General features: G+C 43.2%; 1 protein-coding gene across 3 annotated transcripts in view; it reads right to left on the bottom strand.

The window, feature by feature from the left end:
* MBOAT1 (membrane bound O-acyltransferase domain containing 1) overlaps nt 1-23,492 on the bottom strand; it is a 216,051-nt gene that overhangs the window by 27,859 nt on the left and 164,700 nt on the right. For all 3 annotated transcript variants that reach the window (XM_030211557.1, XM_030211566.1, XM_030211574.1), the window contains 3 exons: nt 16,046-16,238; nt 4,110-4,213; nt 236-300 (listed from right to left, as the gene is read on the bottom strand). In XM_030211557.1, the coding sequence (XP_030067417.1) occupies nt 236-300; nt 4,110-4,213; nt 16,046-16,238 (362 nt within the window). The remainder of the gene's footprint in view (nt 1-235; nt 301-4,109; nt 4,214-16,045; nt 16,239-23,492) is intronic.

Raw genomic sequence — 23,492 nt, 5'->3', positions numbered from 1 at the left:
CTAATACATTGAAAAACACAAAATCAAATAGTGTGAATCCACCAAAAACAGCTGCATTTATAAATGGAAATCTCTGTGATAAAGGATGAGAGAAAGAACGAGAAAATAGATTTGAAGGAAAAAAGAAAACAGTAGAAATAAAGAGGAAAACGGGGGGGGGGGGGGGGGGGGGGGGGAAGAGAGAGAATAGGAAAAGAAAGCAAGCAACATGAGCACTCTAGACACTAGTTCTTACCGCTTTAACCAAGTAGCTGTCTGAATATTCCAGTTGTCTATGTACATTTTGAAACTTGTTGCAGTCTGGAAGAGAAGAAATATAGAGTGGTAAGACTTGAATTTTTAAATTGGTATTTCTTTGTGATCTTAATCTTACTCAACTAGTAGAGGCTCCCACACACTCAGCAGGTCATATCCTTCATCTAATTATATTACCAAATAACTCTTTCCTTACTATTACCCTACCCACCTTTCTTCCCTTGCACTTTCCTGGACTGACCACTTAAGGATTCTAGTTTAGATCCTTCTAATCCATCCCACTACAAGCCGATCTCAAATTTGAGTATAATATCTATGCATTCAGCCTTTCCTACTTAAGTGCACAATTTTTATTTTATTTTTTTTATTTATTGCACTTGTATCCCACATTTTCCCACCTATTTGCAGGCTCAATGTGGCTTACAATACATCATGAATGGTGGAAATATATAAGAGAATATACATTTAGTATTACATAGGATCTTGGGTAGCATGATATTGATGAAACATGATAGTAGTGTAACAAGCAAATATTATAAGACAATTCTGGATATATGGACCGCACTACCAAAAGCAGTAAAAACTACTTTCGACCATCTAAATTTCCAGAAAGCACTAAAGACAGACCTGTTCAAAAGAGCATACCCCACCAACTCAACATAAAAATACCTGGATACCTGCGACACAATGTAACTAAAGACCGATATGGACATTACCTGACTCTTCCTCTCCCTCTCTAAGTTACCCCCAATTGTACCTACCATGCATGTACCTCATTCTACCACAATATCACCTTGTATTATTCATACCTTGTATTTGTTTCAGACCAGAATTGGCTAGCGCCATTAACGGTACTATGTAAGCCACATTGAGCCTGCAAATATGTGGGAAATATGGGCTACAAATGTAACAAATAAATATCTAAAATTACCAAGAAGATTGTATTTGACCAACTATCACTTAGCGTAGATCAATTATCAATACTTAATTCCAAGCAGATGGGTTTTAGAACCAACAATAGTACTGAAACTACTATTACTCAGGGCTGCCAAGGTGGGGGGGGGGGGGGGGAATTCCCCAGGGCCTGGCCTCCAAAGCTAGCACGGCTCTCCTGCTCCTGTGCACAGCAGAGCAATCACGCTATTGCGTTAACTCTGCTCTGCCGGCTACTGGTCCTTCTTCCTGCTGCATCCCGTCTCCTGTGTGAAGTACTTCCTGTTTGGATACAGCAGGAAAAAGGGCCTGTGCAGTGCAACAGAGCTGAGCAGGAGCGGAGACAAGTAAGCAGGCCTGGAGTGAGGGCGAATGCATTGGCCCAGAGGAAGGGCAGACCCAGGGCAGGGGGAGGGGGTTTGCGTCTCGGCGGCCCTGCTATTACTACATTCACTAGTGAACTTTGCTCGATTCTGGACAAAGGCAACATTGCTCTTCTAGTGTCATTAGACCTTTTTGCAGCCTTTGACCTTATCGATCATTCTTTATTACTAGCATGTGTAATAGAAGTGAATTTTAAAGACTGTTTTTCAACTCTGCTTTGACCGACAAGTGCACTCGGGGGTCTGTATTTTTGATTAGACGTAATTCTGTTTGTATGAAAATGATATGGAATGTAGAAGAAGATAAGACACAACTCAAATTAATTCGGTATGTGAAGGGAGAGGTGGAGCCTGTTTCAAGTTCAGACTGGTCACCTAGACTGAGAAACATGTGACCACATTCCCACAGTATGGCTTGTTTACCAAAACAGAGAAATTCTCAAGCATTCTGTAATTTTCCTTAGCTGTGAACATGACTTCTAAGCCTAATAAAAAAGGGGGGCCTCTTACAGTGAAACCAGAAGCTCATCTATGGATGGACACATTGCATAGAACCAGACTCCTGGTCATGAGACTCTGGCTTCGCTGAAAAAGGGGCTTCTCTCAGCTGATGTAAAAAGTCTGGATGATGTAAGGACCAGTGATGTAATGATAGGTATTGTTTATATTATAGTGTATTATTGCTTTTCCTGGTCTAGAAACTCCTAGCATTGCTTGGATGTAGGGACCAGTGATGTAATGATTGTTTATAGGTATTGTTTCTTTTCAGTTATATGGCTTAATCATTGTGTATCTTAGGACCTCTAATGAAAGTCTCATTTACCTAATACGAATCCAAAAGAAGTCACAGTAATTACTGAGTAGTCTGTGCCAGTGAGGCAGGTTGTAAAACCAGGTCAATATAGCGCGCTAATGTGATATAGAGCTGGAAAAGTACTACACTTTCACTGTTTACATTATTTCTTGCTGACCGTTGCTATACTGTCCACACAGCCACCTCCATCTCACCTGAAACTCCGCCTTGCTGCGCAATTCCTCAATGTTCCATTTTGTCGCCTCTGTTATTCAATATTTCCATTAGTCCATTAGCAACATTGTTGCAAGACTATAATATTCAGTTTTACATCTATGCAGATAATATTTTAATAGTTTTTCTTACATCTAGTGCACCCCTGAATTTAACTCCCCTCCAAAACACTCTTTTGTCAATTTCTCTCTTGTTCTCAACTCCTCAAAAACCACCTGCTGGATTACAAGAAGGTACTCAAAGCCTTTGTTAGTACCTTTCTTATTTGATCTTCCTAGTCCGCCTGTTGACTCATTCTGATACCTGGGCGTCATCATTGACAGTAATATCTCATTTGATAAACAAATTTCTCAAATGATTAAATCTGGGTTTTAGTGGTCACACTGTCTCTGATCTATTGCTTGCTATTTGGACTTTTCATCACTTCGTGCTTTGTTACATGCCTTTGTCATATCACAAGCGGACTACTGTAACATGGTCTACAATGGCCTGCCTTGCTCCCAATTCGCTGTTTGCAAACCCTACAAAACAGGACTACCTGATTACTTTTTAACGTCAAGAATTCAGAACATATTACTCTGCGATTTACTCAGTTCCACTGGCTTCCTATTAAGTTTTGGTCACAGTTCTAAATCCTTCTTCTTATGCATAAGGTGTTGCATACAGGTGAACCCTTCTATCTTTCCTCTTTGATCATTCCTTATACCTCAACTCGTATCTTCTGTTCCCTTGACTCCCATCATCTGGTCTTAGCATCTCCTAAATGAGCTCATTATGAAACCACTAGGAAAACAGCTTTTCATTTCTTGGCACCATACCTTTGGAATAATCTACCACCGGATGTTAAAGCTGAACTCTCTCCAACTCATTTTAAAACTTTGCTTAAAATTTACTTTTTTCGACTAGCTTTTAACATCGCTCCCCCCAGGGGACCCTTAATTATACATAGCTTGTGCCCTGTTCTGCAGCGCAGTTTTACAGAGTTTAATCTTAAGATGATTTTTTCTTCTTTTTTTTTTTGCCCTTGTCTGAGAGTATACTGCTGACTTTATTCTTTGGTATGATTCAGCTCTTTAATGTCTCAATGGAATTCCTTTCCCATTTTTATTCATAAAATATGTTTTTAAAACATCACTTTGACCTTCAACAAAGAAAAGGCGGTAAAGTCTTGATTAAATTTAACTCTTTGGTCCACAGTCAAATATGGGTGCAGAGTAATCATGTTTTATTTAAAGTAAACATTATAGTAAATCTGGAGCTAATCAGAATACACATGAGAGCCACGAACTATACTGTCAGAACTGAAAAAGTAAAAAAAACCTCACCTCTGCAACTTTACATCAGACTCATTGATGGGACATATCCCAAAAACAAGGACTTTTCAAAACTGCAATATTTGCAATTGCTTGCTTAATTCATTTAAAGAGCAGAATTATTGTACATCACTTAAGAATACAATTTCACTGGTTGAAGTGATCATGTCTTTTGACTACAGGATAAACTCTACTTACCTCAATGTTCCAGATGTTGAGATTGGAGATCAAATCCCACCGGGAATTACCTCTCTCATCTATACCACTGAACCCGTAACCAGCAGCATTATTGACAGCATCCGCTATTAAGAAAATAAAAATGCAAAGAAAATTTAAAAAAAAGAAGAAGAATAGGCTTTCAGACAAAATATCAGAGGACTCCAATGCGTAATCAAGTTCATTCCAAAAAACATCATATTGGAGCATCCAGACATCAGAATAAGTTGGGATAATATCTTTTCTGGATAATAATGAATTAAAGCTTTTGAAAGAAAAATTTTCAATTGTTAGCATGAGCATAGTTGTGTGTGTATGGGGGGGGGGCATTACCCGCCTCAAACAAGTTGCTCGTACCCTTAGGCCTCAGTGCCTGTCCAGCATCCCACCTCACTCCCTGCGGGATCCAGTACCTCTCTCTCCCTTCCCACTCCCCAAAGCACTTCACTCTTTGAAGGTTCCAGTGGGTCGCCGGCAGCATCAGTGATGTAAGTACACTGTCTTCAGCCAGCCCCAGAAACTTTCCCTCTGTAGTGTCCCACCTATGCAGGTACAAGAAGTTGTAGCAGAGGGAAAGTGTCTGTGGCCAGCTGGAGACAGTGCACTTACATCACTGACACTGCTGACAACGTACCGGAACACAGAGTGAAGCACTGTGGGGAACGGGTAGTGGAGGAAGTCAGGAGATGATGCACCCGCGGAGTCGCCACATCACGGGGGAAGGGGGGAAAAAGGGGAGATGTTATACTGCAAGGGGGGGGGGGGGTAAAGGGAAGGAGAGGGATGGGAAAGTTATGCCTTACCTAATAACTTTCTTTCCTTTAGTCCTATCAGACCAGTCCAGACCAATGGGTTGTGTCCATCTACCAGTGGATGAAGAGAGAGAATGAAAATAGTTCTCAAGTGATTTGTCCCTTAAGGGTATCATGCTGTATAGAATGTTCAGTATTTCGAATAGCCAAGTAATGGTGCTCAAAATTCATCTGGTGGCGAATATTGAAGCTTTGAGACTGAATGTCTAATCTGATCAGAACCTTACCAGCCATTGCAGCATATACTCTACAGACATGCAGATATTTCACTGAGTAGGGAGACATGTGACATATAATAGGTAAGGAAACTTAAGAGCAGAATCAGTGATATCTGAAAACTATAGCTTGTAAGTAAAAGTAATCAACAAGGGAGGGATTCTGAACTGTTTAGATAGGACTAAATGAAAGTTATCAGGTAAAGTGTAACTTTTCCTTCCATAGAATCCTATCAGACCAGTCCAGACCAAAGGGATGTAGCAAAGCAGTGTCCCCAACACAGGGTGAGACTAAAAAACCGAAACACTCAAAAGAGAGAGAAACTGGAGTAGCCCTAGAAATCCTTCTCAGCAAAACCCAGTAGATAGAACCTAGACCAATCAGAAGGACTCTGGAAAGAAAAAGGGTATGGAAGAGGAGAAGGAAGCGAGTCACATGTAAGTAGGAACAACATAAAATAGCATTAATAGATAATGGAAGAAATCAGTAAACAAGAAACACAGCCAACTGGTGATTTTTCTTGAATCAGTTTTTGAAGGCAACAGCCTAAGACCAAAGCAAATCTATGAAAGGAATATTGTAACTACAAAAGAAATTCTGGAAGATTTGAATACCCAGAGAAGGGAATATAAGAAGAAAACTATCAGGAGCTGAAAAACCACTATGCTTCCCCGACTACATCTGTGATAACCAGGAAAATCCATAGGCAAATTGAAGAAGCACTCTTTACAGAATGGCTATTGACTGACCTGATGCCAAAGAATGCCCTAGTCAGACAAGAAAATCCAATTGTCGTCATAACAGCATGAAGATAGTATAACGGCCCTGAGACATGCCACGAAATATGAGACACTCAGAAAGGACAAACAAGTATGAGAGCCTATTAGGCTTAGAATAAAACCACAAAATCGTAGACTTTCTGAAGTAATGTAACAGTGGTGGCTAAAGACAGTGCTATTGAGTTAGCTGCACAAAACAGCTGGAGCGTAGAATCACACAAAGTAGGTAATTTATATAGCTTAAGCAACACAAGTGACTGGCAAAACTGTACTAAATAGCTGTGCATAGTAGATAAGGCACATAGTCAGCTACAAAACCATAGAAAACAGTCTACTGATGCAGTCAAGCAAAAACATCGAGAGATGCTACTATACATGTAGGTGCGATAGACTGATCTAGAGCTATAGATGTGGCTGTCAAAACTGGAGACATCCATGTCACCGTTGTAGCAGGAGTTATAGAAGCGAGTGTGCAGCTGTATCCATACAGGTGTCCACAGTAGCTAGTGCCATATAATCAACTCCAACAGGTACTGCCATACAGGCAGCCACAGTATCTGGTGTCATAGAGGTGCTGTGGCATCTAGAGTAATTCTGGCATGTGCAAAGGCTGCTGTAACACTGTTGGCTGCAATGGCTGATGTCATACATGCACTGCGGTAGCTCGTGTCATACAGACGGCTGTGTTGACTGGTGACAGAGAGACAGCTGCAATAGCTGGAACCATACAGGAAGCAAAGTGGTAGAGGCAGCTGTGGTAACTGACATCATACAGGTGACCACTGCATCTAAAGCTACATGTTTGCATGCTGCAGCTGAAGCCATATCTACAGATGTTACATGTAATATGATAGCTATGGCAAGTGCATGGATGCTGCATCTGATAATCTGTTTATAGGTAGTGCAGCTGAAGTCATACAGTTAGCAGCTGCCTGGAAAGTCATACAAATGTGCATCTAATATCTCACAAACAGCTAGTATATCTGATGCCCCACAGGCATATATACAGCTTCCATAACTGAGCCATATAGATAACTGATAGAACTGTGCTATACAGCTATACAGGCACAATGCTCAAAGACCCTTGCCACAGGATATAATGAGCTTGCCCACATTCAGCACAAATAGCATGCTAATGTAGTCAGAATGATGTAAATGTGGTCATTTTCTATTCCCCCTGATGCTAACAGCGCAGGGAAAAAGGTTGCCTGTACCTGTATAAGTTGTTGGTGAGGCCCCACCTGGAGTATTGTGTTCAGTTCTGGAGGCCATACCTTGCTAAGAATGTAAAAAAAAATGGAAGCGGTGCAAAGAAAAGCTACGAGAATGGTATGGGATTTGCGTTACAAGACCTATGAGGAGAGACTTGCAGACCTGAACATGTATACCCTGGAGGAAAGGAGAAACAGGGGTGATATGATACAGACGTTCAAATATTTGAACGGTATTAATCCGCAGACGAACCTTTTCCGGAGATGGGAGGGCGGTAGAACGAGAGGACCCTTACCTAATAACTTTCTTTCCTTTAGAGTGAAGGGGGGCAGACTCAAGAAAAATGTCAGGAGGTATTTTTTCACGGAGAGAGTGGTAGATACTTGGAATGCCCTCCCGCGGTGGTGGAGATGAAAACGGTAGCGGAATTCAAGCATGCATGGGATAAACATAAAGGAATCCTGTGCAGAAGGAATGGATCCTCAGAAGCTTAGCCGAGATTGGGAGGCGGGGCTGGTGTTTGGGTGGTGGGGCTAGTTCTGGGCAAGACTTCTACGGTCTGTGTCCTGAAAATGGCAGATACAAATCAAGGTAAGGTATACACAAGAAGTAGCAAATATGAGTTTATCTTGTTGGGCAGACTAGATGGACCGTGCAGGTCTTTTTCTGCCGTCATCTACTACGTTACTATGTTACTGCAAACCTTACAACAGCTCAGAGCTAGTGTTAGGGTGTCTGGGTCACAAATTACTAGCATGTGGATATGGGAAGGCAGTAGAACTAGAGGGCATGAAATGAGATTGAAGGGGGGCAGACTCAAGAAAAATGTCAGGAAGTATTTTTTCACGGAGAGAGTAGTGGATGCTTGGAATGCCCTCCCGTGGGAGGTGATGGAGATGAAAACGGTAACAGAGTTCAAACATGCGTGGGATAACCATAGAGGAATCCTGTTCAGAAGGAATGGATCCTCAGAATCTTAGCCGAGATTGGGTGGCAGAGCCGGTGGTGGGAGGCGGGGCTGGCGGTTGGGAGGTGGGGGGTAGTGCTGGGCAGACTTCTACGGTCTGCGCCATGAAAATGACAGATACAAATCAAGGTAAGGTATACACAGAAAGTAGCACATATGAGTTTATCTTGTTGGGCAGACTAGATGGACCATACAGGTCTTCTTCTGCCGTCATCTACTAAATCTGATAGCAGCAAACCAGCACTCTCTCACGTCAATCACGATCAGTAATAAAGAACAAAAAAGGGAAGCGTACGAAAGGGTGGTAGGCATACTAATGTAATCAGAGACCCCTACATTTCATTACTGAAGCCAGTTACATTCCATTCTAAAGCCAGCTCTAACAATTATGGTAACATGAAAATGATATGGTCACATACACCTCTATCATATATTGTTTAACTAAGAGCACAACCTCTGTTTTCTAAAAGATTGTGCTTTACGCACACGCATTCCTGATCTGATAGTCATTACATGTTACATGTAAAAGCCATCAGTTCCCACACCAGAGGGAGCCCAGGCCATTCTTGCTCCCCTTCTGCAATATAAAGTCTCCACCAATCACAAAGCCCTATCTCTGCCAGTAGCCAATCATCTGAGTAGTATGGAGGAAGAGAGTGTACATGAAAAGAGCTTGCTCCAGTGTTGTGCACATGTCTGGCAGAGAGAGGTCTCTGTAAGCATGAGCCATGCACAATTATCCCCCTTACCTTCCTAATGCTCAACGCTAACAGCACATCTATATTTATATACTATTAGCATTGAGAATTAGGAAGTTGTCTTGCCACGCTGTTCCGGCACTGGAGTTTTGAGAATCAGGGCATTAATGTGAGCTGCCTTTTTTTTCCTAATCTAAGAAGAGAAGAGTTAATAAATGTACAGATTTGCCTACTGAAAGTCATACAGCTAGGATAGTTAGACAGCATAATCAGGAAAAAAAAAAAAAGAAAACACCAGCTGACAGAAACAGGAAGAGAGCACTGTCTGGAAAAACTGACAGAAAATTTAAAGCAGTACCTATAAACCAAAAAACTAGTTCTCCATAGAAAGTCACAGATAAATATTAACTGCTTAAAGAAACCAGAAGAACAAGACTTTCTGTCAGTAACTCATGCAGCTGAACAGGAAAGAGTCCCTGCTGTGAGGAGTAAACAAGCCAGCTACCTGTGTGTGTGTTTAAAAAGGAACAGAAACACAGACAACACTAGTGCACTGAAATAGCTGAAATAAATCATAACAGACTCGCCAAATGAAGGCTGACTTCCAAAGGAGACATCAATGGTCCGGGGGGGGGGGGGGGAGGGGGGGGAGACTGATAGTGAACTCAGGGATATCAGATATACCTCAGCGCCATAGAACAGCTGTCTTTTTTTTTTTTAAACAGGACCTTATACCATAAAAGGCACCCCCAACTCAACTGAAACCTAGATATTAAACTGGGTAAGGAGGACAAGCCCAGGAGGGCATCCCCAACTCAACTGATGCACAGCCGAAAAGCTGGTTCAGGAGAAAAGCCAAACTGGCACCTCTCTAGTCAACTGAGAGGCAGCATAAAACTGGCTCAGAAGCATAAAATCCCAAATTGATATTTAAAACTCAACCAGGTCAGGAATAGGGCTGTTAGTTCATCATCCATCTGGGAGACAGAGAAATATTGAATTCTATGCAGCACGATACCCTTACAAGGTGAATCACTTGAGAACCGTTTTCATTCTCTGTCTCCATTTGCTGGTAGAAACAACCCATTGGTCTGGACTGGTCTGATAAGATGCTATGGAAACCAGACCTGGGGGGGTGATGAAAGGAAATAGAAAGTTGCCAGATAGCGGGAGGTGGGGGAGGGAAGAAGGGAAGATATGTCAGACTGCAAGGGGTGGGGGAGGGAAGGAGAGAGAGATGCAAATAAAAAGGGCCACAATACTCGATCAAACGCTTTTTCTGTGTCAAAGCTAACCAGAATAGATGACCAACGTTTCTGGGCTACAACCTCCAAAGAAGCCAGAATAGACCGCATATTTTTAGCTACCCCTCTCCCCCTCAGCCGCAGCAACCAGGTCTGGAAGCACCTGCGCTAATCTGTTGGCTAGTATTTTTGCATATAATTTCACATCAACATTAAGGAGAGAGGATCTTCTGGGTCTTTCCCCACTTTGGGCAATACAATTATTTGCTAACTTCAGGGTATCCGGGAGAGCCTGGTCCGCCACCATCGCATTGAACATAGCAAGCAGCGGGGATTTAACCTGTTCATAAAATTGTTTATAAAATTCCACTTGATACCCATCAGGGCCAGGAGTTTTATGCAGCGCACTCTGCCATAATGCCAACATGAGATCTCCTTCCTCCAAAGGCCTGTTTAAAATTTGAAGCCGCTGTGGGTAAAGTTTGGGTAACACTAAATTATTTAAATACAGATCACTATCCAAATCATCCCCCTCCGGGAGTGCATAAAGAGATCCATAATGTGTATGAAAACACTCGGCTATCTCGGTATCTGCGTGTAACACCTTACCCTTAGGATCCCTTATTCCAAAAACCCGAGAAGGCCCATCTCTACTCCTGACCAGACAGGCCAGCAGTCGTCCCGCCTTATTACCATGACAAAACAGCTGAGATTTATAATAGAGTTGTGACTTCATCGCCCGCTGATGTAAAAGTTCATGTAATTCCCTCTGGGATGTCATCAAAGCCATTCTCTGCATCTCTGAGGTAGAATGACCATACTTAATTCTATGTCACTTTCTCCGATCTAAGAATTTCCTTATCCCTCATTTTCTGAGCTTGAGCTCTGTAAGAAATCACGTCCCCCCTTAACACAGCTTTCGCTGTTTCCCAATAGAGAGCCAGCTGTGGCCTATGAATCCCACTATGGAACTCATAGTCCGCCCCCAACGTTCCATCAGAAAGGCATGAAACTTTTGGTCTCCCACTAAATCCAGAGGATACCTCCATTTGCAACCCACCCCCGCTGCTCCAGATCCTAAATCTAATTGAAACCATATCAACGAATAATCTGGCACTTCATAAGGGCCAATCTCTGCCCTGGAAATTTTAGAAAAGAGGGAACTAGAGGCAAATAAATAATCAATGCGGGATTGAGAGGCATGAGCTCTGGAGAGATGGGTATAATCACGATCCATCAGGTGACGGACCCGCCACACATCCACTAAATCTAACGCATTACAGAGCAATGCCAAGGTGCCATGACCTCCCTCAGGACCTCAAGCACCTCGAGCCGATCTATCTAATGAAGGATCAAGGACTAAATTAAAATCCCTCCGAGAATTACCTACCCAGCCTTGCAAGGGGTCAACAAAGCAATTAAGCCTTGATAGAAAACTTTGTCAAAAATGTTCGGGGCATAAACATTACAAAGCACCAGGGGGCGACCAGGAAGCTTGATTGAAGCAAAAATGTACCTTCCTCCTGGGTCCCTGACTGTAGACTTAACCTCTACATTTAACCTCTACAGATAAGGATCACTCCTGCCTTCTGGTGGACCGCAGAGGCCACCAACAAACTACCCACCCACCCTTTTTGAAATTTAGCATGTTCCGCTGAAGATAAGTGCGTTTCTTGCACAAAAGCAATATCCGCCTTTTGTCTTTGTAAAGCCTGTAGCACGTTAGTCCTTTTAATAGGAGAGGAAACCCCTCCCAAATTCCACGAAACTACTTTAAGTGATCCCAAGGGTCCAGCAATCCCACATGGCAACAAAAAAATAACTCCAAAAGGAGAAAACTCCAGAAGGGATACCCCCCAGCCCCCGGGCACCCTCCCACACTCATTCCAATCACCAACCTTCCTACAATCCCGTAATACCACTCCAACTTAAACCAAAACATACCTACACACAAATCCCACCCCCACATCCAGCCAATCCTTCCCTGCCCACTCCCCCCCCCCCCCCGTTCCCCCTTCCCCATTAGACCAAACATGTCCTCTTACAGGACCAGATCACGTGAGCTCCCCTCCCCGCTATGTGAGAAAAGTAAAAGAAGAAAAAAAGAGACTAACACCCTCAGAGAAACATCGCAAATAGTCTCTCTATATTGAAGTTCAAACCTTCACAATAAGCCTTTAATATCAAAGTTTTGTCCCATGAGGAGAAACTCAATGCGGCTCCGATGAACCAGTCACCCTGTTCGCAAACTGCAGTGCCTCATCAGCTGAGGTAAACACATGTACCTTTCCTTCGTGCCAAATCTTCAGTCTCGCTGGGTACAGTAGAGCAGACTGGATCTTTTTGTATATAAAAGATTACAGGCTCCCCTAAACTCCTTGCGGTGTGCCGACACAGCCACAGAGAAATCCTGGAAACAACGAATCTGATTAGTCTCATACTGTAGGGGGCTCTCACAACGTAAGGCCCGAAAGATCTCCTGCTTCTGGGCAAAATTCAGCAATTTAAATATCACAATCCGAGGACGCAAGTCCTGAGTCTTTACAGGTCCCAAACGATGTGAGCGCTCAATGCACAACGATTCTGCCGGGACCTCAACTTTAAAGCCTTAGGGAGCCAACTCTCCAAAAATTCACGCAGCTCCAACTCCTTAATTGTTTCTGGGAGCCCAATCATACGAATATTGCTCCAACGTGCCCGATTCTCTGTCCTCCAACTTAGCTTCAAAGTGATCTATTTTCGGTTGCAAAGCCTGCTGCTTTGTCATTCGTTGTTGGACCTTACCTTCTGCACCAGAGAGGCGTTGTTAGTAGGCTGAGAGATCTGAACAAATTATCCCCAATTTACCATCAATTCCTTCTAATTTATCAGTTATCTTTTGCAGCTTTTGATCTACTGAGGCCTCCAGCATATGAGACACTTCCACCGCAATTTCCGCCGCCCACTGATTGCACGGATGAGGTATCTCCGTCCGCCATTTTTACTTCTCCTGCACGGTCCTGAGTGCCATCTTTCTTCAGCTGTTTAGTCGACATTTCAGCCCGAGTTGTGCACCAAAAGCCTCAAACTGCTCACTGACTATCACTGCAGACTGGGTAAAGAAAACACAAACTAAACTAATGCGGGGGGGGGGGGGGGTAGATGTTAGATCAGGGGAGCTGAGAGCTCAGCGACGTCCACTCTCTAGCTCTCAGTATCAAGTGACCCCTCCGGTTTGTTTTAAAATGTACTACTTAGTATCTTCATTGCATGCCCCCTAGTCCTAGTATTTTTGGAATAAGTAAACAATTTACCTCTACTCGTTCCACTCCACTTAGTATTTTGTAGACCTTTATCATATCCTCCCCCCCTCAGCCATCTCTTCTCCAAGCTGAAGAGCCCTAGCCACTTTAGCCTTTCCTCATAGGGAAGTCATCCCATATCCTCTTGCAATATAACAACTTTGAATAACTTTGTGTCATCAGCAAATTATTCCCTTCTCTAGATCATTTATAAATGCATTAAAAAGCAGTAGTCCTAGCACAGACCCCTGGAGAACTTCACTATCTATTCTTCTCCATTGAGAATACTGACCATTTAGCCCTACTCTCTGTTTTCTATCTTTTAACCAGTTTTTAATCCACAATAGGACATTATCCACTGAATGATGGCATCCAAGCAATCATTCAAGCATCCAAATAGTGTGTAATCTGTATATCATCCATGAAATAATAGCCATTTGTACCCCAAGATTGTATTTAAGTAAGCCAAGCGATTATCTGCCGTCATTTACTATGCTACTGTGTTAAAGACCTGTATGGTCCATCCAGTCTGCCCAACAAGATAAACTCATTTTACATGGTATATGATACTTTATACCCAAGTTTGATTTGTCCTTGCCATTAAGATAGAGATTAAATAATACCAGTGCAAGCACCAAACTCTGTAAATGCCACATTCTAGAAAATCCATCTCCCGGTCTCTTCTTTAAGGTACATATGTAGGTCCTCAAGTCTCATCTCATTTGTTTTTTTTTTTTGGTGCATACGCTGTACTATATTGGTTGTTTTTCTGTGGTCTGCTGCTAGCCTCTGTATCCTTACTGAGTTATGGCCTCTAAAATGAACACAGTATTCGAAGTACAACACTCTGTACAGGGGCATCATTACCTCCTTCCTTCTATTGGTTACACCTTCCTGTATAGCCTAGCATCACCAGCTCACAGTTAATGTATTCAGCCTGTTTGGGTATTCCCTGGATGCGGATATTGGCTTTGCGGCCACGATTTTCTAAGTCTTCCACTTTATCTGAGAGAAAGATACAGAGGCCCTGTTGTTCCATCATAGATGATTCAAGAGTAGGTATGGCTTCTTACTGATCTTCCACCCTATTGTCCACATCCTCCAGGTGATGATCCAATTCCAAGATTTCACCTCGAAGATCCATTGCCAGCACCGAGAGATCCTCTCATACTCCTTTAATGTCGGATCTAATCTCTTCCAATAGTTCACAAAACTCACAAATGTTAAGATCTACAATCTCAGGTACTCCTCCATGTGCTTGCTCCTCCACCCGAGCTGCTACAGTATTTGTAGGCCTCGCTGCCATTGCCATCTTGTTTGCAGGGGCTTGTGATCGATAAGCAAACTCTTTTAGCGATTTACGAGGTGAAATTTGCCCTTTTCCGGCCATATATCTGCCCAAAAAGTCACTCACGATCAGTTGAGCTTGATTTACCAGAGTTTTCGCTCTTTCGGCTGGGTGCAAGCAAAGTTTTTACCGCGGGGCATGCGGAGCTACTCGATCACGCCGCCATTGTTGGACGTGATGTCACCGCTCTCAGGAATGGCTGCTTAAGCACTCCAATATATTACACAAAACACAAAATAGCAATCATGTGTTTAGTTATATTAATATATCAAAGCGCAGAGACACAACTCACATCAATATAGCATCCTAGAAAAAAAAAATCACTTAGGGGACTATTTACTAAGCTGTGTTAGTGTATGCTGATACATTAACAGTTAATTAATGAGTGCTAATTTCAGCTCTGACCACCTAATACAGAAGGGAGCATAGAATCGGTGGGGACTGCACCTTACAGTTATTACAAAGGTAGTTACTGTCCGCTGTTAGCATAGCCGATATAGGGCACACTTCACAACACATGGATAGATGTACCTAACTTCACTGCATTATCAACATTGCAATTAACATGCATTAACAAATTTTTCTTTGTATTAACTAATGGGATACTGACAGGAATACCCAACAGTTAACATGGAGGTTTTGCAGATACTATGTATTACTTTTGCCAATTGTGGTGACTACAAAACCTTATGAGTTAGTAACTAAGTCTCTTTGTTTAAAAGCTGTTTCCTTCATAGTTTGGGAGTAAGGAATCTCATTTTTCAATGGCCCTTCAATCTCCAGCTAAGTAATATAGGGATCACTACATTCTAGCACCAATATCCAAAAGATTCAACAGAGGTCAGAGGGAAACCTGGTACAGGTGAACAGAAGAAAAAAAAAACTGGAACAGTATTTCATTTTCTCCTTCTAAGGTTGAATGGTGATAGTAGTGAAGTTTAGCAGTAAACACCTACCTAGATAAATTTCAAATGCACCAGTTTTTGAGCCAGCCAGGCTGAAGTGCTAATACCTTAACAGTACAAAAGAAATGATGGACAAAATCATCTTCTCTTAAGATTATTTTTTTCATTTTAAAAGACTTCTTTCTAGAGTAAAATATGCTTCTTTTTTAACTAAAATACATTTTATTTATTTGTTGCATTTGTATCCCACATTTCCCCACCTATTTGCAGGCTCAATGTGGCTTACATTATGCCGTAATGGCAATCGCCATTTTCGGAATGAGAAATACAAAGTGGTGTTGCATTAAATTTCATAAATGATGGAGTGAATTATAGATATCACATGATATCACTACCTTGTACTTTCAAGCTTTTATGTTCAAAGTCAGTTTTTCAGTGTGTGCAAACCCTGCTTACCTAAGGTCCACGCAAAGTAATACTTTGGTCTCCACACTTGTGTAATGATGTACAGGTAGCCCAATCTTGAGAGGAAGGATGCTTCAGCAATAAAGCTGTCATCCACTATGTACATATAGGGGAACATCTTGGTCAACTTCAAGAACAGAACCAGACTCACAAGCACGATGCATAATTTATGTACCACAGCTCTCTGAAAAGAAAACCAGAAAAGATCAAAACATAAATGATCAATGTAGTCAGCCACTATGATTTAAACTGCAGAAGAAGCTATATCTTTTCACTCCTCTGTTGGTAACACACAAACTCACCATGACTCTACTAGACACAGTGGGGTTGATATTCAATGTTAGTTAGCCAGGTAAGTGATGCTCCTATGCAGTTCACCAGCACTGACTGGGTCCTCATTGGACATTCAGAGGCACATAACCAGATATTGTTTATGAATTTATACCCCCAGTAGCCCAAGAGGAACTCAGGTTCAATGTGGCTAACATGACAAATAGAAAACGATATTAAACATATACATGTTAATTAAGAGCAAATAAATTACACCATAAAATACAACATGAAGTGGTACGACTATAAACTTGATAAGAGTGGGTATAGTTGGAAAAAAGGTAGTACTTTTGATTTAAGTTGGGTGTTGAAGTTGTAACTTGAGGAATTAAGAACATAGTTAAATGAGATCAGATGGAATAGTGAAAAGGTGACGCGAGTGGGTATTATTGAATAGGGATTCTTGTACCTTTAACAGTTAAGCTGAAGAAATGGGTTTTCAGTATGTTTCAGGAATAACAATAGTCAGGCATTTAATAGTTTTTTGGTAAAGTATTCCAAATTTTGGTGCCCTAATATGAAAAATTAGCAGTATGAATTGTTTTGTATGTCATATTCTTGCAATTAGGGAAACGTAGGGTAAGATATTCTCAGGATGATACAGAGACATTACGTGAAGATAGTTCAATGAGGTTGTTCATTTAAGAGGGAGCCAGACCAAACAAAATTTGGCGACTGAAAATGCACAGCTTAAACAATATTCTATCTTTTATCGGTGGCCAACACAAGCCGTACAGAAGGGGAGTGGCTTTGGCAAAGCGTGATGATCTATGTATGAGACATGCAGCAGTATTTTCAGTGGTTTGTAATTTGTTTAAGAAGATCACCTTTAAGTCCTGCATAGATAGAGTTTGCAGTAATCAAATTTATTAGGACTAGAGACTGAACTAAGGTAAAGAAGACTGATTTTGTAAGAGTGGTCTCAGTCTCTTTAGTTTCCGTAATGAATGAAAACACTTGATGTCACTTTGGAAACTTGGTTATCACGGGTGAGAAATTGGTCAAATGTAACTCCTAATATTTTCATAGTTGAGTCAAGGAGATAAGTAGTGTTATCAATTATAAATGTTTTAAAGTTTACAGGGTGATGAGGATCTGGCGACCCTCAGGGGGAGGAATGCTGGCTTCGGCCTAACCCCTGGTAAGCCTTTCCTCAGCTGAGAGGTGCCCAGCTCTACCACCGGCTGCCTTTCAGGTGCTGTGGAGGACTTGCAACTCATCTGCATATCCTTATAGCCTTCTCCGGGGTGACACCCAGGTCCACTCCGATCCACTCAGGGCCTCCGCTCTAGGTGCCCAGCGCTCCCACCAGGTGCTGTGGAGGACTTGCAGCCCTTCTGCATTTCCTCACAGCGTATCCGGGGTGTACTCCAGGTCCACCCCGATCTTCCCAGGGCCCCTCGCTCCAAGTGCACAGAGTTTCCAGGTGCTTTTTGGCTAGGATCAGGCGACCCCTCAGGGGGAGGAATGCTGGCTTCGGCCTAACCCCTGGTAAGCCTTTCCTCAGCTGAGAGGTGCCAGCTCTACCACCGGCTGCCTTTTCAGGTGCTGTGGAGGACTTGCAGCTCATCTGCATATCCTTACAGCCTTCTCCGGGGTGACACCCAGGTCCACTCCGATCCACTCAGGGCCTCCGCTCTAGGTGCCATTTTTCTATTTACATCCAATCTTCTTCCCAGTTGCTAAAGTACCTCAGTCGTTTATGGCCCCTATTCACATCCTCTTCCTAGCCCTGTCCCTTCCTAATCTTTTCCCTCACCCCCTACCTCTCTCCGCTACAGGAACTCACTGCCCATCCATCAACTTCATCACCTCACCTTCTCTCCTACCCTCTTCCTCCCTCTTGGCTTTTAATCTCCATCTCTTTCTTCCCTCCATTTTGCCTTCCCCATTCCACCTAAATACCTCTCGCCTTCGACACCTTCGTGGCCACACCTCTCCTACTCTCCTCCGCTCTCTTTTGCTCCTTCTCTTACTCTCAGCCGGTGACATCAATCCCAATCCTGGCCCTCCTCACCAACTATTATCCCAACTCTACAGATCTCACCGCGACCTCTCTAACCTCATCTCTATTCCTCTACTCTCCTCCTCTTCTCTGCCCTTCTCTTGCGCCCTATGGAATGCCCGCTCTATCTGTAACAAACTCCCCTATATCCAGGACCTCTTTATCTTGCATCACCTCCATCTGCTCGCCATAACAGAAACCTGGCTCTGCCCTGATGACTCTGTTTCAGTCGCAGCCCTCTGCCATGGCGGTTATCTTTTTTCACATACTCCTCGCCCTGCTGGTCGCGGGGGTGGTGTTGAACTACTTCTCTCTCCCTCCTCCAGATTTCAACCCCTTCTTCCACCTCAATCTCACTGTTTTTCCTCCTTTGAAGTCCACTCTATCCGCCTTTTTTCTCCTCTGCCTCTTCGAATAGCAGTCATTTATCGTCCCCCTGATAAGTCCCTTTCATCCTTTCTCAGTGACTTTGATGCCTGGCTTGCCTTCTTCCATGATCCTTCCTCCCCCTCTCTCATCCTTGGTGACTTTAATATTCCTGCTAATGATCCTTCCAACTCTTATATTTCTAAGTTACTCGCTTTAACATCCTCCTTTAATCTCAGCTATGCTCCACCTCCCCACTCATCAAAATGGTCACTGTCTTGATCTCATCTTCTCCTCCAACTGTTCACCCTCTAGTTTCCTTGCCTCTGATCTTCCCCTCTCTGATCACCATCTTATAAACTTTCACACTTAAATCTCCTACCTTCCCAGTCCCTCCTATCTTATCTAATTTATCTAGGAATCTACAATATTGACCCTTCATCTCTATCCTCCCATGTTTCAAACCTACTCTCTACTGTGGCAGCATCCACGTCTGTCAACGAGGCTGGTTCTTCTTACAACAATACTCTATCCTCTGCCTTAGACACTCTTGCACCTTTGATGACCCGCCCTATAAGGCATACAAAACCCCAACCTTGGCTGACTTCTAATATCCGCTACCTACGTTCCTGTACCCGCTCCGCCGAACGCCTCTGGCGGAAATCTCGGGTCCTTGCTGATTTCTTACACTTTAAGTTCATGCTGACCTCCTTCCAATCTGCTCTTTTACGCGCCAAACAGGATTATTATATCCAACTGACCAACTCTCTTGGCTCTAACCCTCAACTTCTCTTCACCACATTGAACTCTCTACTCAAGGTGGCACCTCCCCCAACTCCCCCGTCTTTATCTCCTCAGACCCTTGCTGAATTCTTTCACGACAAGGTTCAAAAGATAAACCTTGCATTCTCAACCTCGCCACCTCTCCCCTCCACTAGTCCATTCCCCTCTCTCTCCTCCCCCTCATTCCCTTTCCTCCTTTCCTGAAGTTACTATTGAGGAAACTACACTTCTCCTTTCTTCCACAAATGTACCACCTGTTCCCTGATCCCATTCCCACCCACCTTCTTAATGCCATCCTCTCCTGCTCTTATTCCTTTTATCTGTCAACATCTCAACCTCTCACTTTTCACTGCGACTGTCCCTGCTGCCTTTAAACATGCTGTGGTCACACCTCTCCTTAAGAAGCCTTCACTTGACCCTACTTGTCCCTCTAATTACCGACCCATCTCCCTCCTTCCCTTTCTCTCCAAATTACTTGAGCGTGCTGTTCACCGCCGCTGCCTTGATTTTCTGTCCTCACATGCTATTCTTGACCCACTACAATCTGGTTTTCGCCCTCTTCACTCAACCGAAACTGCGCTTACTAAAGTCTCCAATGACCTATTACTGGCTAAATCCAGAGGTCTCTATTCCATCCTCATTCTTCTTGATCTTTCCGCTCCTTTTGACACTGTCGATCACAGCATACTCTTCGATACCCTGTCCTAACCTGGATTCCAGGGCTCTGTCCTTTCCTGGTTCTCTTCCTACCTCTCCCTCCGCACCTTTAGTGTTCAATCTGGTGGATCCTCTTCTACTTCTATCTCTCTGCCTGTCGGCGTACCTCAGGGTTCTGTTCTTGGTCCCCTCCTCTTTTCTATCTACACTTCTTCCCTTGGTTCATTAATCTCATCCCATGGCTTTTCCTACCATCTCTATGCTGATGACTCCCAAATCTACCTTTTTACCCCTGATATCTCACCTTGCATCCAAACCAAAGTTTCAGCGTGCTTGTCTGAATTTGCTGTCTGGATGTCTCTACGCCACCTGAAATTAAACATGACCAAAACCGAGCTTCTCATTTTCCCCCCAAACCCACCTCCCCATTCCCCCCGTTTTCTATTTCTGTTGATGGCTCTCTCATTCTCCCTGTCTCCTCAGCTCGAAACCTTGGGGTCATCTTTGACTCTTCTCTCTCCTTCTCTGCTCATATCCAGCAGATCGCCAAGACTTGTCGTTTCTTTCTTTACAACATCCGTAAAATCCGCCCCTTTCTTTCCGAGCACTCTACCAAAACCCTCATCCACACCCTTGTCACTTCTCGTTTAGACTACTGCAATCTGCTTCTTGCTGGCCTCCCACTTAGTCACCTCTCCCCTCTCCAATCGGTTCAAAAATATGCTGCCCATCTCGTCTTCCACCAGGGTCACTTTACTCATAACTACCCCTTTCCTCAAGTCGCTTCACTGGCTCCCTATCCGTTTTCGCATCCTGTTCAAACTTCTTCTACTAACCTATAAATGTACTCACTCTGCTGCTCCCCAGTATCTCTCCACACTCATCCTTCCCTACACCCCTTCTCGTGCACTCTGCTCCATGGATAAATCCTTCTTATCTGTTCCCTTCTCCACTACTGCCAACTCCAGACTTCGCGCCTTCTGTCTCGCTGCACCCTAAACCTGGAATAAACTTCCTGAGCCCCTACGTCTTGCCCCATCCTTGGCCACCTTTAAATCTAGACTGAAAGCCCACCTCTTTAACATTGCTTTTGACTCGTAACCACTTGTAACCACTCGCCTCCACCTACCCTCCTCTCCTCCTTCCTGTACACATTAATTGATTTGATTACTTTATTTTTTGTCTATTAGATTGTAAGCTCTTTGAGCAGGGACTGTCTTTCTTCTATATTTGTGCAGTGCTGCGTACGCCTTGTAGCGCTATAGAAATGCTAAATAGTAGTGGTAGTAGTAGTAGTAGTAATTTAGTTTTATCAGTATTAAATTTTAATCTGAAATTAGATGCCCAGGATTCCATTAGCGAGATACCTAATTTAATAATATGTGAGATTTTGTGTATCTCTGTGATATATGGAATATAAATGGTAACATCATCTGCATATATGAATGTTGGAAAACCATTTTTCTCTAGTAAGTTGCCTAGAGGAATCATCATGATGTTGAATAAAATAGAGGATAGAGGACAGTCTTGGGGTACTCCACAATCTGGGGACCAAACAGATGAAATTTGTTTGACTTGATATGATCTCGACCTTAAGAAGCCTGAGAACCATTTTAGTACAGCTCCACAGATTCCATAATTGTCAAGGATGGGTAGAAGGATATTGGGTGTCAAAGGTGCTAGACATATCTAACTGGAGTATTAGAATTTTATTACCGATACTTAATCCTCGTCTGAATCTAGCACAGTTTCAGTGCTATGAGAAAGTCTGAAACTGGATTGTGAGTTATGTAAAATGGAATGGAGTTGAAGATAGTCCGTTAGTTGCTGTGTGACTAGTCCCTCTGTTACCTTTACTAATAAAGGCATTGAAGCTACTGGTCTGTAGTTAGAAACTACACTTAGGCAAGTCTGGGTATTCATCAGTATGGGAGTCAAGATATTACCACTTTGAGAAGGGAATAGACCCTGAGATAGCATTAAGGTTAGATTTGAGTGTAAATAGTGTAAGAATGAATATGGGGTTGATTTGAGGAGGTAACTGGTGCATTTATCAAGTAGGCATTGTGATTTTGCATATTTATGTAAAGCGAAGATACTTAACTGTAGCAGGTATTCTCCAAGGACAGCAGGCTCCATTTTCTCACAAGTGGGTAGACACTGATCCACGTCACCTGGTCAGGCATCCATGCCACAGTAAAAATTAAGAGCTTTGAAGAACGCAAGCACTGCGCCCCACTGAGCATGCATGAGAACCTCCCCGCCCACCATGCAAATACAACTCCCTCAATTTAATACTAAAGTAAAAAAACAAATAAAAAACATGAAAGTAGACAACTCCAAGGTGAGGTGGGTGGGACTGTGAGAATATGGAGCCTGCTGTCCTCAGAGAATACCTGCTACAGGTCAGTATCTTTGCTTTCTTTGAGGACAAGCAGTCTCCAATAATCTCACAAGTGGGGAATCACTAGCATCCAGGCTCACCCAAAATAACAAACAGTGGTCAACTGGGCCTTGCAACGGCAAAGGCTAAACGCAGATTAACCTGAAACAAAACACAACTAGATGGTGCAGCCTGGAACACAATAAAATGGGCCTAGGAGGGTGGAGTTGGATTTTAGACCACAAACAGATTCTGCAACACTGACTGCCCAAACAACTGTCGTGTCGGGTATCCTGCTCAAGGCAGTAGCGAGATGTGAATGTGTCGACTGAATACCACGTCGCAGCCTTGCAAATCTCTTCAATAGAGACCGACTTTAAGTGGGTCACGACACAGCCATGGCTGTGACATTATGAGCTGTGATATGACCCTCTAAAGTCAGTCCAGCTTGGGCATAAGCGAAGGAAATGCAATCTGTTAACCAACTGGAAATGGTGCGTTTACTGATGGTGACTCCCCTCCTACTGGGATCAAAAGAAACAAACAACTGGGCAGACTGTCTGAAGGGCTTCGTATGCTCCATGTAAAAGGCCAACACTCTCTTGCAGTCGAAGGTGTGCAAACTGCTTAGGCCAGGGTGGGCATGAGGTCGGGGAAGGAATGTTGGCAAGACAACTGACTGGTTCAGATGGAACTCTGAAACCACCTTCAGCAGGAACTTAGGGTGCGTGTGGAGGACTACTTTGTTGTGATGAAACTTAGTATAAGGTGCATCCCCTACTAAGGCTTGAAGCTCACTGAACCTACGAGCTGAAGTAAAAGCCACCACGAAAATGACCTTCCAGGTCAACTACTTCAGATGGAAGGAATTCAGTGGCTCAAAAGGAGCTATCATCAGCTGGGCGAGAACGACG

The sequence above is a fragment of the Microcaecilia unicolor genome, chromosome 1, assembly GCF_901765095.1.
Source record: "Microcaecilia unicolor chromosome 1, aMicUni1.1, whole genome shotgun sequence".
In the NCBI taxonomy this organism is placed as follows: Eukaryota; Metazoa; Chordata; class Amphibia; order Gymnophiona; family Siphonopidae; genus Microcaecilia; species Microcaecilia unicolor.
Note: the sequence above shows the minus strand (reverse complement) of the source record. Positions and strands in the feature narration are given on the sequence as shown.